The following is a 17,752-nucleotide window of genomic DNA, read 5'->3' as shown; positions in this document are numbered from 1 at the left end:
ATTCTCTAAACAAATCTAGATAACACTTACACTGTTCTAGTGATTACAAGATTCGTTGTAGTTAATAATAAGGTACCTGACAATAATAAAATACTTGACTATGAAAAAATGAGTAGTTATTCTCTACACAAATCTAGGTAATGCTTACATTGTTCTAGTGATTACAGAATTAGTTGTAGTTAATAACAACACACCTGAGTATGAAAAAGTGAGTAGTTATTCGCTACACGAATCTAGGTAACACCTAAACTCTTATAGTGATTCCTTGAATCATTGTAGTGAATGAATAAATGAGGGCAAAATTGTTAATTCGCCTGAATTTCACAAATGACAGATTGGGTCAATGACCCATTCTGTCATTTTTGAAATTTAAGGACCCAATCTGGCATTTCCCATATTCCAAGGACCTTTTTTGGGATTTTCCCAAGTTATAATCAGTTTAAAATTGATCATAAAACTTTACTGGTAAAAAATTAAGACTTGGTTTTAAAATTTAGAAGAGGTTTGGATGGAAACTAAATTATGATTTTAAAAGTGATTTTATGACAAGTAAAATAAATATGTGAAAGGAGTTTTATCTCAACTTATGTAAAAATACTTTTTTAACACCCTTTATGTAATCATTTATCTATCTTCCCCTGATATTGCATTGTGGCTAATTCTATGTGTTACAACCACTGTGATTAAACTCGCGAGTTGACTCTTTAAGTTTAACGTTTTTACGTTTTCAACTAACAAAATCGTGTCAACTCTTTTTTAAACTCGTGATAACTGTAAACTTGGTTAAACTTACGAGTTTATTTATCAAGTTTACCGTCTTTACGTTTTTAGCTTACAAAATCGTGTCAATTCGCTCTTAAACTCGTGGTGAATTTTTGGATTTGATTATGTTTAGTGATTTTATATGTGAATTTTATAGAAATTTCTTTTTTGAATATGATAAATTATAAATATTGATGGATATAATTTTAATTATTTAAATTTAATATATTTAAACGAAATTATTATTTTATATATATTAATTATTTGATTCTATACTTTTAATATTAGTTTATTAATAAAAGTAAACTCTTACGAGTTCACGATTTGAGTTTACGATCCAAGTTTATATCATCATCACGAGTTTAATTAAATTCGTGAGTTTGACAACCTTGGTTACAACTTATGATTCAATCCTCAATATAAAAACTCAATAGTTAATTTAAAAAATTAAGAAAATTAGTTAAACTGGTTATTTATAACAAATATGTGTTAACTTTCTTAAATTACATTCCTTAGTTATGTGCACTAGAACTACTCTTTAATCGGAATCTCTTAATATGTACAATTAATAGGCATATTCTAAAAAAAAAATCAAAAAATAAAGTAGATTGAGATTTTATATTAAAAACCAGATTTATTCCCAACTAATTCTTACGGTTATAGTAAAATATTATCTTAACTAAACTGTTCTTAACTACTTCTCAACACATGAATATGAAAGGATAAATTGTTCATTGTGACTTGGAACTGGCGGATGATTCCTTGGGTTCAAATAATCAGATACACATCAGTCACAAAAAATCAATATCATTAGTCAATGGAATGATTCTAAAAAAAATCTCTAAAACTTTAAAATTTTAAATTAAAAATGATTATAAAAATATGTTAATATTTGTTTTTTAAATATTATCAATTATGTTTAAAATATAATAAGTAAGAAAGATTTGAAATTTTAAAATTAAAAGGAATCTTCTGACGTGTTTGATCAGTAATCAACCAACAGCAAACGTATAACTCAGACCCGACCCACGCCGTACGGGATGGAAACGAGTGGGGAGGCTCCGTTTTCCAGGTCTTCGTTTCCCATTTTTCCCACGACTGAAGCCGTGTGCCCGTCAACGCCCTAAAACCAATTTCCCACCTACTAAAATTCTATTATGCAATCTTTGGTGTTCTTTACTTTTATTTATTTCATAACAAAAATTCTTTAACTTTTAAATTTATCTCATACTTCACTCCTATATCTTAATCTCAGCTGGTTGTAATCTGATCATTTAAATTTTCCTCAAACTTAATTTTACTCGTCTTTCAATTTATTTTTTTGTCTACTTTATTCCTAGCTGACATTATTCTTACCTATTTAGCACCGGTACAGATATGCATACAAGGATATTTTCATATATATCTAATAAACCAACACTTCAAAACTGTATTTTAAAACAAGTAATCAATATGATATTTTAACTTAATTTAGAATATTATATAAATTTTGTAAAAGTTCTTTCTTCTTTCTCGTGACGTGATATTCTTTAACAGTGCATTTTTCTGGTCTATTACAAAATTGACTTTCTGAACGGTAAGCAATGAAGGAATAAGCTCCGTCCTAGCTTGCAATTCCAAGCGATAAGGGTATAATTTGAGCAAGCGAGAGACAGAGATCTTCCCCAACAAACGAAATGAAGCTCTACAAAATTGATCCTCCTCCTCTCTCTGTTCTCATGCTCTTCATGGCGATCCTGACAGTGATAGTAACCAGTTATAGAGCATCCGCCCAAACAGAGGAATATTACAACTGTCGAAACACTACATTTTTCTCTTCCAATAGTTCCTATCAAACCAATCTCGACCATCTCCTTTCATGGCTTTCCACAAATTCCACCCACCAAAACGGTTTCCATTATGCCTCCGCCGGTAAGTCCGACAACACAGTCTACGGCGCCTTCCTCTGCCGTGGAGATCTCACCCCCGACGCCTGCCATGACTGCGCTTCCGTAGCAGCCAAACAAATACTCCGAAGGTGTCCGTTAGATAAAAAGTCAGTAATCTGGTTCAACGAGTGTATGTTACGTTACTCAGATGAGCCTTTCTTCTCCATCAGTGAAGTAGCCCCCAGGCTTATTTTGGTGAATACCGCGCCAAGCTTAAACCAGAGTAGCTTCATGTCGCTGTTGGCGGAGACTATCAACGCGGCGGAGGCCCAAGCGGTGAAGGGCGGAGCCGACAAGAAATTTGCTACAAAAGAAGCCAAATTTTCTACTTTTCAAACGCTGTATGCGCTAGCACAGTGCACGCCGGACTTAACAGAAACTACCTGCGAAACATGCTTAAAACGAGCAAGTTCGACCTTACCCAGTTGCTGCGATGGAAAAATTGGGGCCAGAGTCCTGCAAAGTAGTTGTATTGTCCGATACGAAACGTACCCGTTCTACCAATCATCGCCGGTGATCACCCCACCAGAACCAACGCCAAAAGGTACTTGTGGAGAGTCCTGTGCATTGCTTTTTGACTTCTCCCACTAATTGGTTTCGTCGACTTTAAGTGGTAATATACCGGAAACTGATCGACCAATTAATTTGAGCAGGAAAAACCCGGATCTCTGTAGCCGTAGTCCTCGCGATTGTGGCTCCAATTATGACCGTTTTGCTGCTTTTCCTCCTTCTCTGCTGTTTAGTAGCTAGAAGGGCAAGCAAGAAGCACATATTAGTGCCGCCAGCTGAAGAAAACGATGGTATGATTCCCAAAAAAAATAGCGTTTTATTTGTGATTCTATCGGTACTTCCACATTTTGCTAGCTTAGCTGCTGTAAAACTTTTTATATATGCCAGTGGCATCGATGATTGAATCTATTATAAAATCCTTGACCCAACAATGTGAAACTTGGAAGGCCTTCAGCTTTAAGTTTACTCTGGCTGCTAATGTGCAGTTAAAATTTCCAGTGTGGAGCACGTGCAGTTTGATCTGGAAACAGTCAGATTGGCCACAAACAACTTCTCCCATGAAAATAAACTAGGCGAAGGAGGATTTGGTGAGGTTTTCAAGGTATTTTATTTGTTACCTGCAAAAATTTGAGACAATTTGGTTTTGGGTTCAGAGCATCTCAAAGGATGTACGGTATTTTCAGGGATCTCTTCCTAATGGGCAAGATATTGCAGTGAAGAGGCTTTCATTAAGCTCTAGGCAAGGTGCAGAAGAATTCAGGAATGAGGTGGTCTTAGTGGCCAACCTTCAACATAGAAACCTCGTTAGGCTATTGGGGTTTTGCTTGGATGAAGAAGAGAAGATCCTCATATATGAGTTCATTCCCAACAAGAGCTTGGATCATTTTCTTTTCAGTATGTCATTCATAAATAAGCTTCTTTAATTTGAATTTCTTTCACCATTTGATACTGCATATTAATCTCTTCATTTCTTTTGATGTTGCAGATGATGAAAGAAAAAGTATGCTCAATTGGTCAAAACGATACAAGATTATACAAGGAATTGCTCGTGGAATACTTTATCTTCATGAAGACTCTCAACTTAGAATCATACACCGTGATCTTAAAGCTAGTAATATATTATTAGACGAGAATTTGAATGCAAAAATTGCAGATTTTGGTATGGCAAAAATTTTTGGTGCTGATCAAACTCAAGGAAATACAAATAGAATTGTGGGAACATTGTGAGTTCGATCTCCCTTTTTTTATTACTTTGTGCCAATATCCTTTGTTCAATTTAAACACATAATATTTTGATAGTAAATGTTTGTGAAATATTCATCATGTCAAGTTTTATGTTTTGAATTTGACTTTGTTTATAGTGGTTATATGCCTCCGGAGTATGCAATGCATGGGAATCTGTCTGTAAAAGTGGATGTATATAGCTTTGGCGTGTTGATTTTGGAAATAATAAGCGGACAAAAGAGCACATCCTTTCAAGAATCCAACTACGATGAACATCTCCTGAACTATGTGAGTTTGGAGGATCTTTGTGTTTGTTCTCTGTCGCTTGCTCTGTTTCTGGTTTGACTTTCATACTGTACTTCTTTTGCAGGCCTGGAGGAAATGGAAAGATGGGACGCCGTTGGAAGTGTTAGACGTGAGTTTGAGAGATTCTTATAATAGAGAGGAAGTGAGAAGATGCATCCAGATTGCATTAACATGTGTACAAGAAGATCCAGCTCAAAGGCCAACAATGCAGACAATAGTTCTGATGCTCAATAGTTACTCAGTTAGCGTAGCAATACCTGAGAGACCTCCATTTTTGGTTCAAAGCAGAACTGTTGAGCTCAGCCTTCCATCGAACTCCACAGATAAGTCTTCTCAAAGCAGATCAGCCCCATACTCTGTTGACGAAGCTTCCATCACTCAAGTGTACCCTCGATAGCTTATCTGTTGTTCTGTTTACCAACATGTGGATTGTGGAGATTCGTTTGGATTCCTATGTAAGATCAGAATATTAATAGCGAAAAAAGCATCTGTCCACTTCTTAGCAGAATAAAAGAGATCCGAATTTATTAGCTGATATAAAAAAGAATTAATACATACAAATATATATCTATATCTATATATATATATGAGATTATTCATGTCAATCTTGTGTGTCTGATACAAATATGTAAATAAAACACCATTATTAAACGTACATAGGCAAGATGCAAACGTACGTAAAACCCCATGTAGTTGATCATTGCTGACCATCGTCGTCAAATCCCATCCAACCTACCGAATTCTGAATCATGCGTGTTATTAGTGTAATAATAAAGTTACTTCTTTTACATTATTATATATCAAGTGCATAGGAGAAAGATACGTAGTTTCTCTGGCATATCAAGAAACAGATTGATTTTCCATTCAAAAAGAAACAGATTGATTTGAGACCCATCTTGCAATATTTTAGAATTACGTCCAAGGCACATTGGTTGTATCAGATTTGACAAATTATAAGCAAAATATTATAGTTGGCCAGAAAGGAACCAACATTGGGGTTGATCATAGGGTGCTAGATGATGGTAAAAGAAAGAACCATTAAAAAACACCCCACTAGATAATCATTAAAGCCTTTTGTCGGCCAAATTTTCTTCTGATTCAGAGCATACATCCCCAGTTGTTCATTCAAATATCAATTAATCATCAAGCATTAGCTATTCCAAATGACTGTACCTAACCTCCATCTCATATTCTTCCTCAGCTTGCTTCAATATTTCGCCATAGCCAGGGCTGAAGCAGATGGCTCTGTTTATATAGGCAATAAAGATCCTGTTTATATCCACCATAGTTGCTCCGCCAGTAAAACCTTCGCTTTCAATGGTCCTTACCATGTCAACCTCAACACTCTCCTTTCCTCTTTATCTTCTCACGCCACTGGCGTCGTGGAATTCTACAACACCACCGTCACCGGAGGCGGTGTAAACGCCAGCGAGGCCATCTACGGCCTCTTCTTGTGTCACGGTGATGTCACGGGTCAGATGTGCCAAAAGTGCGTTCAGTTGGCGATCCAGAAAATCGCGTCGCGTTGTTTGTACTCCAAGGAAGCCATCATCTGGTATCACGAGTGCTTAGTTCGGTATTCGAGCCGTTCCATCTTCTCCAACTTGGAGGAATGGCCCAGGATTAAGCTCGGGAATTTCAGCACGATTCCGGACACGTCGAATCAAGGTGGCGTCGGGCGGGTGCTGGCGAACACGCTGAACGAGGCGATAACGGAGGCGGCGGACGGTGTGGCAGCTGGAGAAAAGAAATTTGCGACGAGGACGGGGAAAGTGAGGGATCAGAAGGTGTGCACTCTGGTTCAATGCTCGCACGATTTGACAAGCGGAGATTGCTGGGGATGTCTGAGGGATATAATGGCGGATATTCCGTTGTGTTGCCTTGGAAGATACGCCGGAATGGTTCTGTATCCATGCTGCAGCCTCATGTTTGGGTTGCGACTCTTTTACTGAGAGGTTGAAGCTGTTCGCGCGCGTTCGCCTGAGCGCGTCTCACATGATTCTGTTTCTGTTGATGGCGGCAAAGGGGGCTCAGCGTCCGAAGGTAAAGCTCCCCTTCTAAATGGCTAATTATTTATCTATACGCCGCCGATTTTGAGATTTATATTACTACTAGTTTTTAATGAAACCTTAATCAAGGTCAAAAAAAAAAAAAAACCTTATGGGTCAAGTTCACAATTTTGTCACATGTTCAACGAATGAAGGCTGTCTGGCTCAAATGACCGTATGACAGGCCTTCTTTGAGTGGGCCAACTTTGTCCATTTTGACCTAATAAATTATTTTTTGGATAATAAAAAAGAAATTATTTCATTGTACCTTAAGGGAAAATTTACGGGGGAAAAGATAACATTTCTTTATTACTACTTCCGGTCCTTAATATAAAAGCTCATTTAATTTTTATTTGATTTTAAATATCAAATCTCAATTCATTTTGTCTTCGATGGTTATCTACTTTTTTTCTAGGTAATCCTCGTAATAATAATAATTCTAACTAATACACTTAATTAAAAAGGATATTTTAGGTAAAAAAACACGTATTTATTATAAATAATTAACTTAACTAATTTTTTTAATCTATTTAAATTAATCAACTAACTTTTATATTAACTGTGCAATTATTTTATTGCGCAGGAGGCAGAAAAGTCCGGTCACGGATCATTATCGCGGTGGTCATCCCAGTCGTTATTACAGCCCTGCTGTCCTATTTCGTCATCTATTTGCTGCGAAGGAAGGCAAGGAGGAGATATGCCATTCTCAAAGAAAACTGTACGTTTTATGAAATAGAAAATAGAAAATCAAACCAACCATGCTCTTCCTATGTATATGCTCCTCTGGTCCTGTCTATAAAACAGGAAGAAAAGACATTTTTTTAGTCCTATTTATAGGATACTAAGAGAAATTTTTTGTATGGATGTACAATTTTACACTTTATTTATTAAATAGAGATAAAATAAGAAAGTTCTTGAATTTTAAATAAAAATTAATGAAGTTTAATTTTATTTTTTTTATCTGTGTATAATATGTTAGAAGTGACTTATAAATAGAACCAGAAAAGTGTATATATATGTATGTATGTATGTATGTATGTATTATGCCTAGAATGGATGTGCTTATTTGAAAAGTACATATATACATTCGTTTAGTTGGAACTGAATGTACTACTCTGGAGTCACTGCGATTCGATTTCGCTACAATTGAAGCTGCAACAAACAGGTTTTCAGTTCAGAACGGGATAGGTCAAGGAGGATTTGGAGAAGTTTACGAGGTGAGAAATTATTTTATGTCCATAATGCAAATGTTAACATCTTTTTAACAATTACCTATAGTACCCAGTCCTAATGACTAGTCCATATTTGAGTATCGTTGCAAATGCTAATTTTTACTTATGCATGATCTCAGGGTACTCTTTCTAATGGACAGAAAATTGCTGTGAAGAGACTCTCCACGAGCTCCGAACAAGGCACCCCGGAATTTAAGAATGAGATTTTACTAACAGCTAAACTTCAACATAGAAATCTAGTGACATTGTTGGGATTTTGCTTACAAGAGCATGAGAAGATACTCGTCTACAAATTTGCACCCAACAAAAGCCTCGACTACTTTCTCTTTGGTTTGGCATTTACGTTTGCCCTGAAGGTTTTCTTATCTTTATTTTTTACCAGCACATTTACTGTTGAAGTCTAACACCTTTATATTGTTATTGTTGATTATACAGATTCTCAAGATCAGCTCTTGTCAAATTGGTCCAGGTGCTTTAAAATCATTGAAGGGGTTGCTCGAGCAATTCTTTATCTTCATGAGCATTCACGTCTTAAAATTATACATCGTGATCTTAAACCTAGCAATATCTTATGAGATGAAAACATGAATCCAAAGCTTTCCGATTTTGGAATGGCAAAAACGGTGGCAATAGATCAACACCAAGAAAGAACAAGAAGAATAGTTGGGACATAGTGAGTTAGTGAATGCTGAATCCCTTACCACACTTCATTACTTTGTTTTTCTATTTGTTCCAACAAGTAAAGTGTTGTTTCTCGTTGGCTTATATTGTTTGGATTTTTTTTTTTTGGCAGCGGCTATATACCTCCTGAATATGTGAATTTTGGAAGATACTCAGAAAAATCAGATGTCTTTAGTTTTGGAGTATGTGGGCGGAAAAATTCTTGTTCTTATGAATTACCCAGCATTAATGGCCTCCCAGCTAGCTTACGTAAGTCGTTACTTGCAATGACTTTTAACTCTGAAACATATCACTTGATGAATTGTACGTATTCATTTTTGTCAAATTTCAATAGATAAATGTTGATATAAATAAGCTGAAGCAGGTGTGATGCCATCGTGCCTCAATAATTATATGATCGCCTGATGCATCGAAAGTTATAAGAAGAAAGGGCAAATATTAATATTGAGTATTGACATGTGTGTACTGTGAAAACTTTGCAGGCTTGGAACCAGTGGAGGGGAGGTGAGACGCCATTAGAAATAATGGATCCGAAGTTGAAAGAAAGTAGTTGTGAAGCAGAAGTGATGAAGTGCATCCAGATTGGATTATTGTGTGTTCAAGAGAAAGCAGAGGTATAGGCCTCCCATGTCAAGAGTTGTTTCGTATTTAAGTAATCTTTCTGTGGAATTACCATTTCCTCGCAAACCCGCATTTTATGTTCATGGTAGGATGGACCCAAATTCGGGTCATCCTTCTGCTTCTGCCAACAATTCCATTCCATCTTCTGTCAATGAAATGTCTATAACTTCATCTTTTCCTCGTTAGTACATATGAAGCTTTATACTTCGAAATCATCGTCAAATTTCCTTCTTACTCCCTTTTTTGGCCAAAAAGACTGAATATTCTGGGTCGATCTTCATGTTTTGGATCGCAAAAGGATATGAACTTATAAAAAAAGCACTAATTAATTACGTAGATGTTATCTTTATGTGAATATATATTCTTGCTGTACATTTTACTTTATTATTTAAATGCTAAAATTAATGTATAATTATTACAGTATTTTCATATGTCTTTTTTTTTAACCGTGTCTTTTCCCCCGCGAAAAGAAAAGTAGTTATGGGAAATGGTAATCCTGATTCCTAATGAAAAATAAAATGACTTAGATCTTCAAAAAGGTATAAGCAAGTTTTTTGGGTCCCCAAGGATTTATGTCTTCCTCGTAAAGCCCACCCATATTGAACCACAAGTATCAGCCCGTTTTGAAAAACGCTAGGGGCCAACCTGGAAACCTACAACATTAGGAAGAGGGGAACCATTCTGGCTTTAGCTATGCCAATCACATTATGACTGCATCATTAGTACTACGCACCAGCCTAATAATCTCAATATTATGACTGCACATATCATTATCTGTTATTGAAAACAACACCTTCATTTAATTTTTTTAAAATTTTTTTTGAAAAAAACTGAGGATGGACTATAATTTCATGTTACATTATTTCAATTTTTAGAGCATTCTTCTCCAAAAGAATTTTGAAGTCAACTGCGGTCTATGTACGCTTTAATTAATAAAGTTGTGTTGATAAGACATATAGTTGGCAAAGTCAGAATCGTTCCGTAAAATCCCTCATCTTACTCCCTCTCATCTCCATTAAACCAGACTGTATCTTGGTGGTCCACAGCCAATACACATATTCACACTGGTTTTCTACCATCTCACTGGTTCTATTTAATTTCTTGTCGTTCTCATGGGGCCTGCCATTTATGACTTTTTTGGACAAGACTTCACATATATCTTCGTCAATTTTTTTCGATGACAATAAGCTAATAGCATAATATTTGGAATCCATTATAATTGTTCGTAATTTCCACGCTCCTCACGATTCACGACCCCATCTGGGGCGATAATTCAGGTCTGCTGCTTTATTCTTCGCAGAAAAAAGAAATACTTATATCAAATTTATTATATTTATTATGTCAAATTTTCTAATCACACAGTTATATGTCAGATTTTTTTATGTGAATTTATAATTAAATAATATTATCTCTGGTCTCTAATATAAGACTGAACTGACTAATTTGGAGAGATTAAGAAAATTATTAAATTACTGAAAGTATTTATATTTGTTGTTTTTATCCAAATTAATTTGCCTCACTTATAAATTGATGATCCATAATCTAATGATATATATAAATATTTTAGAGAATGTTATAATTAAATAACTTAGTAACTTTCTTAATTTCTCTCAATTAGTTTTTAGTCAAATTAGTGAAGAACGTCCTGATTTAATATCAATGGGCCTTTTAGTCATTCTCAGCGTGTCTTCCTCATTACAAGTTCTTGTCTCCATCATGTGGAAAATTATTGCAACAGACCAAGATGGATATCCATTTAATGTGTACTCCCCGGTTAAAGTCTTATTTATGCTAGAGCCCTTAAAAACAAAACGAAAATTATCCAAACGCCCATCGTTGCCCCCTTTCATGCTTAATCGTCAGATGTGCGCAGCAATTCTCGTGAGCTTCCGCTTTGGAAATTTGATCTGATTGAGAGACTGGGAGCCCAAAGGGATACACTGTACTGACTTCAGGCTTCAAGCTTCACGTTTGACTTCAAGGTCCATCTTCTTTTTATTTGCATTCTTAGTTAGTGCTGGTTTGAAGTCACTTAAATAAATATATTTTATCTAAGTCAAAATAAACTTTTTCTCATATACTTACTTTATATTTCGTAAATTATGATTAAAAAACTATTTATAAGACATTCCAAACGGGCTTTTAGTCCTCCAAAAAAAATAACATTAGGTTAATATAAACTTTTATCCCTCAAGTTTGTTCTAGTTTTAGTTTTAGTTTTTCAAATTTCAAACCATAGATTTTGGTTTCTCAAATTTCTTTGTATTTAAAATATTAGTTTCTACAATTCAATAAAAATCTAGGTCATTTTGTCCTTTTAAGGGACGAAAACCTATTATTTGAAACTTGAGGGACCAAAATCAAAATAGAGTAAATTCGAGGGAATAAAGATTATATTAACTCAATAACATTTTTAAGGGTCTTGGGATTAAATATCCTTCCATTTTGTCATTATACATTTATTTTGTGAAAGGAATCGTTTAAGCAAGTTTAGTAAGATCTTCTTTTGCATTTTTCTTTCTATTGGTTTAAATCATGACCTCTAACCAATTCCTCCGATCGATGAGATGCTCCCCAGCTTGCCAGTGAAAGACACCCCCCCGAACACCGACCATATAGCTATTACCTTACCTTAAACACCTCGAATAATACACCCGACCGTCGTCACAGTTATCATGTTCGTCATTAACATGCCTTCCCACAAAATTATGTTACTCTTTTTCTTTATTAGCTTTCTCCATTCTGCTACTACTCAAGCACAACCCGTCTATACTAACAGCAGCTGTTCTGGCGGCGCCTTCGCTGCCAATAGTTCCTTCCAATCCGACCTCACCAACCTGCTCTCTTCCTTAGCTTCCAACAAAACCGCCAACAACGATTTCTACAACACCACCGTGCACCGCGGTCGCAACACCGTATACGGCCTCTTCATGTGCCGGGGTGACGTCACCCTCCAGTTGTGCCACCAGTGCGTCGTTGACGCAACCAACAACATACGTTCCCTGTGCAACGTCTCTAAGGAGGCCGTGATATGGTACGAGGAGTGTATGGTTCGCTATTCCGACCGCTACTTCTTTTCCTCCGTCAACACGCGTCCTAGTCAGTGCGGGGCCAACACCAACAACGTCGCCAACAACCAAACAGGATTCATTAATGTATTGAACGCAACAATGAACAAGGCTGCGGACGAGGCGGCGAAACCTGGTATGGGGAAGAATTTTGCGACAGAAGAAGCGAGTTTACAGTTTCAAACTTTGTATTGTCTGGTTCAGTGCACGCCGGACCTTTCTCCCCAAGGTTGCAGAACATGTCTGAGAGACGCGATTGGGGACCTTTTCAACTGTAGTGACAGGAAGATAGGAGGAAGAGTTCTATATCCCAGCTGTAACGTTCGTTATGAATTGTTCATCTTTTATAATTCTAGTGGTAAGCCAGCACCGCCGCCTCTTCCTGCACCTTTTCCGGCAACTCATATAGGTAAAGTTAAACTTATATGTACGCTTCTTTTTCTTAATCGTTTGTTTGTATTTTTAATATTTTTCAAAAATTAAACCTGCTAATACAATTCTCAACTCGTACAACGCCTAAAATTGACTTGCTTGATTGAAGTCTTCTCAGACGTGAAAGTATCTTATATCTATACAGGAAAAACGAGGAACATTGTAATAGCTGTTGCTTCTGTTGCTTGTGCGGGGTTACTTTTTTGTTTGGTGTACTATTTCTTAAGGAGTTTAATAAGGAAGAGACGCAGGGCTGAACTCAGACAAAAATACTGTAAGTAAATTTTCATTCTATCTCCTAATATATTCATGCAGTTGACTTGATCGGAAGTGTTGGGGTGATGCTTTTAAATAATATACACTGATTTTTTTTTTATTTGCCTAGTTGGAGAAGAAAGCAACACTTTAGAGCCTCTGCAATTTAGTTTGGCTACTATTGAAGCTGCAACAAATAGGTTTTCAGAGGAAAATTGTCTAGGCCAAGGTGGATTTGGACAGGTTTACAAGGTGATCTATGTCATATATCGATATTAATTTTGAGTGTGTCCCCCTCTCTAAATATACATGTGCGTGCGCGCACCCCGCAAATGCAATTCATTTTTAATAATCAACTATGATTTTAGGGTATTCTTTCAAATGGTCAAGAAATAGCTGTAAAGAGACTTTCAAAAGGTTCAGGCCAAGGTGCAGCAGAATTTAAAAATGAAGTATTATTAATAGCCAGACTGCAGCACAGAAATTTGGTGACCTTACTGGGATTTTGCGTAGAAGATCAAGAGAAAATTCTCATTTATGAATATGTTCCCAATAAAAGCCTTGACTACTTCCTATTTGGTTTGCTTCTTCTAAACTTTTTCATAATTTTTTTTATTGAAATTTAAGATTATCTTTATTTGTATGGGCACTTCCATCGTCACTCACAAAAAATATATATGTGTGTGTGTTCGCGCATAGGTTCCCAGGAAAATAGAAGACTGACTTGGGAGGAACGTTACGAAATCATAAGAGGAGTTGCTCGTGGAATTTTATATCTTCATGAATATTCTCGTCTTAAAATTATACATCGTGATCTTAAACCTAGTAATATTTTGTTGGACAATGAAATGAATCCAAAAATTTCAGATTTTGGCCTAGCTAGGATGGTTGCTATCAATGAAAATGAGGGAAATACACGGAGGATTGTCGGAACATAGTAAGTTGTATCTTCTCTCTCTTCAACATTTACATTTATCTTGATATTGTTGAATAAGGAAAAATAAGTTTTTCTTAGGTGACACCAGAAGGTTTGCCTTCAATGCATCACTTTAAGCGTCAAAATTAATCTTATCTTCTAATGGATTAAATTTCATTATTGATATATTATTTTCTTTTTTAGTGGTTACATGCCTCCAGAATATGCGATGTTTGGGCTATATTCTGAAAAATCAGATGTTTTTAGCTTTGGAGTTATAGTTTTAGAAATTATCAGTGGAAAGAAGAATGCAAGTTGTCATGATGAATCGCAGTATGCTGATAGCCTCTTGAGCTATGTAAGTTATGATGATACGTTTATTTCATTAATATTTCTTATGCAGTCATCCTCATTTGATGAATTATTGAAATCGTGAGTTTTACTTAATTGTTGCAGACGTGGAATCAATGGAGTAATGAAAAGTTGTTCGAGATGTTGGATTCAAATCTAAAAGAAATGGAATGTTATAATGAAGTAAGCCGGTGCATCCAAATTGGATTGTTATGTGTTCAAAGGCATCCAGATTCAAGACCTTCCATGGCTACAATTGTTTCATATCTGGGCAATGATTCAATTCAATTGCCACATCCACAGCAACCTGCTTTCTTTTTGCGTGCTCGAAGGGTAATCACTTCTGCAAGTAGAGAATATAGCTCGATTAATGAAATGTCTATGAGTGATTTCTTTCCTCGCTAGTTCCCAACTATACAAGCCTGTTGTATATTATTTCATCTTCATCTTGGACACCAAGCTCCATTGCGGGTAACATTTAAATAACATAATAAGAGTTTTTATTAGATGTGTATATTTTAATTACTTCTGTTTAATTTCATTGTGCATAATATATACGTGATCTTTTTTTTTTTTAAGACAACAATAGATGTTGCTACTAGTTTATAAGCACATTCTGAAAGAGAAGTGCGGGTCACATGATAATAGGGACGACCAGGAAAAGTTGTCATCAACAGGAGAAAATAATGAGAATATAACACCCAACAAGAGCAAAACCAACGTTGGTTTAGACTCAAGGAAAAAGCTCATTGTTTTGTGTGAAAATATATATTACAAATTTCCATCAATGGCGAGCTACCTGACTACTCTAACTTATTGGCTTAAAGCTACGCCATGTATCATTAGGAGCATCATCTACTTCTAAACCCAATCCCAAGCTCATAACGTTGTCTCTGCAACCATTTTTAACCCTTCTTCTTCTGCAAATGCTGGCATCAACAAAACTAGCAAGGCCTCGAACATCAATATGGGTCTCATCTCATGATCGGGACTATAGATAATATTATAAATTTTTCAGATATATCTTTTTACTGTTCTTTTTCCCATTTTGTGGAGCCTAGCTAGGTCCACACCTTCATAATTAGATCCATTCAAACACGGCTTCTAATCTTCGGCACCACTAGGGAGCAACAGATATATGCAGTGGAGCCACAATCATAACAATCGCTTGTGATTGACGACCTTTCGCCCTTGGATGAAGGTAAAACGTCAACAAAAATAATTCAACAATTATTAGCTTGTTTGACCAAGTCCATTAGAATCCATTTTCATACTTGTTTCTTCGTCTTTTTGTCGATAATACTACTGGGTCATGTGCCGCCATCTTCATATCATGATTGCGTCACTGGTTTTTTTTTTTTGGGGAACGTTTACCCAACGCGTCCGTATCTGATTAGTTCTTTGACTAAGAATTAATATCTTTAATTAGATGGGATAATTAATCTCCGGGTCTTTATAGTTTCATCTTATTTTTAATTAGGTCACTATAAAGTTTCTCCTTTTTATCATGTTCTTTTACTTTCACGTGTTTTTAATTAGGCCCCTTCATTTTTTCCCTTTTATTAGGTTCTTATAGTTTCACTTATTTTTTAATAAGGTCTGTTGTAGTTTTAAAAAACTGTTTATTAACTTTGTTCCTTAAAGTTAATTTCATTTTTAAATTAATAATTATATAATTGGATAAAATAATTAATATAATCATTTTGTAATTAATAATTAATCAGAATAATCAATTATACTTAACTATAAATTATTTATACTTATATTCTAATTTTAGAAAATTTTATTATTACAATTTGAATTTTATAATTATAAAAATTAGAATTGAAAAATAAATAATATATATGTTTAACTAAAAATTTAAAAGAATATTAACATAAGATTGTTATAATAATTTATTATTTATAGAATAAAGAATAAAAACTACAAAGGTTTGATTAAAAATAAAGTAAAACAATAAGGACCTAATAAAAAAAAAAGGTATAAGGACCTTATTAAAAACATATGAAAATAAAAGGACCTGATAAAAGAAAAACAATTATAAGAACTTGATTAAAAATCGGTTGAAACGATAAGGTCTTGCATATTAATTATCTCTAATTAGATTATTGCTTATATATAATTCAGCAGACAGTATCAAGAAAGTTACTCTTAATAAGTTTATAATTAATGTATAGTTTGTTTAATCAACGCACTAGTTGCCAAGGATACCTGTGCACTGTGTAAACTAGTACCGAATTTTGACCCCCAAAAAAAAAAAAACATACTAGTACCGGATGACACCTTTTGGAGCCTTCTTCTTGGATGACACATTAGGATGCGCCATAAACTAACATTACTCATTATTTGTTATCAAAAACCACACTTTCATTTAATTAATTTCTGAAAATTTAAAAGAAAAACTGAGGATGGACTATAATATTATGCTATATTATTTAATTTCAATTGCGTGTGTAGCTGAATTGGTTTTATTTGGAGCCTTCTTGTCAAAATATCTTTTAGGCAAATGCGTACGATGTATGTGTGCTTCAATATAATTAATAATGTCGTGTAGATGACAAGTCTTGGAGTTTTCTCTTAGGATGATACCTTATGATGTGCCACTAGCTAATTAATATTGCTCATTTATATGTCATTGAAAACAACATTTTCATTTTAATTTTATTTCTGAAAATAAAAAATTTGAGGATGGACTATCGGATCAAGTTGGATAGGCTTTGGAGCTTTCTTTTTGGATGACACCTAATTCGGATGTGCCATTAACTAATATTCAAAACAACATTTTCTTTTAGTTTCCCAAAATAAAAAAAATTAAAGATGGACTATATAATTCCGCACTAGCTATATTATTTCATTTGCTGGTCAAGCTGAATTGGCTTTGGAGCATTCTCAGAAGATTTTTGAGGTCAACTGCTGTGTATGTACGCTTTAATTAAGAAAGTTGTGTGATAAATAGTTGGGAAAATAAGAATTTTTCTAATTATCAGATGAAAATGAACACATATTAATGTAACTATTTCAATATTATGAATGAATATTGGGTATTATGTTTGGAAAATCAACAAAAAAAGGGTATCATTAAAAGATAGAGAATAGAATGAATTACATCTTTATAATATCAATTAATTAAATACGTACGAAGACAATATCAATTTGTAATAAATCATTAATGAGATGGTAAAAACTGGGTATGATAGGATGTTTTTCCTGTATTTTTCTATGATATAATATAATGTATAAACAGTTAAAGGAAAAATAACTAGGTGAAAAAAATCGCTTTTGGTTTATTATGAGTTTTTATTGAAATAAAAGTTTTGAATGGCGGTATTTTATTGATCTTTTGGTTTATTTGGATCGGCAGAATGACACGAGCAAGTGATGTTGCTAGTTTAAAAAAAAAGAAGAAGAAGATGTTGGC

The 17,752-nt window shown here is 34.8% G+C and overlaps 1 protein-coding gene and 1 pseudogene across 1 annotated transcript; both read left to right on the top strand.

Moving 5' to 3' along the window:
- Positions 1-2,433: 2,433 nt before the first annotated feature.
- On the top strand, positions 2,434-9,489 carry LOC114744528 (cysteine-rich receptor-like protein kinase 25; annotated as a pseudogene).
- A 2,300-nt stretch (positions 9,490-11,789) lies between these two features.
- Positions 11,790-14,856, top strand: LOC114744541 (putative receptor-like protein kinase At4g00960). The gene is made up of 7 exons (XM_028932712.1): positions 11,790-12,789; positions 12,958-13,086; positions 13,198-13,319; positions 13,436-13,646; positions 13,767-14,004; positions 14,188-14,341; positions 14,440-14,856. The coding sequence occupies exons 1-7, from the start codon at positions 11,988-11,990 to the stop codon at positions 14,737-14,739; spliced, it is 1,956 nt and encodes a 651-aa protein (XP_028788545.1). The 5' UTR covers positions 11,790-11,987; the 3' UTR covers positions 14,740-14,856.
- The last annotated feature ends 2,896 nt before the right edge of the window (positions 14,857-17,752 follow it).

The sequence above is a fragment of the Neltuma alba genome, unplaced genomic scaffold (assembly GCF_004799145.2).
Source record: "Neltuma alba isolate B1F8T4 unplaced genomic scaffold, ASM479914v2 tig00004377_pilon, whole genome shotgun sequence".
NCBI lineage: Eukaryota > Viridiplantae > Streptophyta > Magnoliopsida > Fabales > Fabaceae > Neltuma > Neltuma alba.
This window is presented reverse-complemented; position numbering and strand designations above follow the sequence as displayed.

What these genes read in the sequence shown, in the direction of transcription:
- LOC114744541 (XM_028932712.1), top strand. Translation starts at nt 11,988, where the DNA reads ATGTTCGTCATTAACATGCCTTCCCACAAAATTATGTTACTCTTTTTC. An exon ending in TTTTCCGGCAACTCATATAG is followed by an intron (nt 12,790 to 12,957) that starts GTAAAGTTAAAC and finishes ATATCTATACAG; the next exon opens with GAAAAACGAGGAACATTGTA. An exon ending in CTGATAGCCTCTTGAGCTAT is followed by an intron (nt 14,342 to 14,439) that starts GTAAGTTATGAT and finishes TAATTGTTGCAG; the next exon opens with ACGTGGAATCAATGGAGTAA.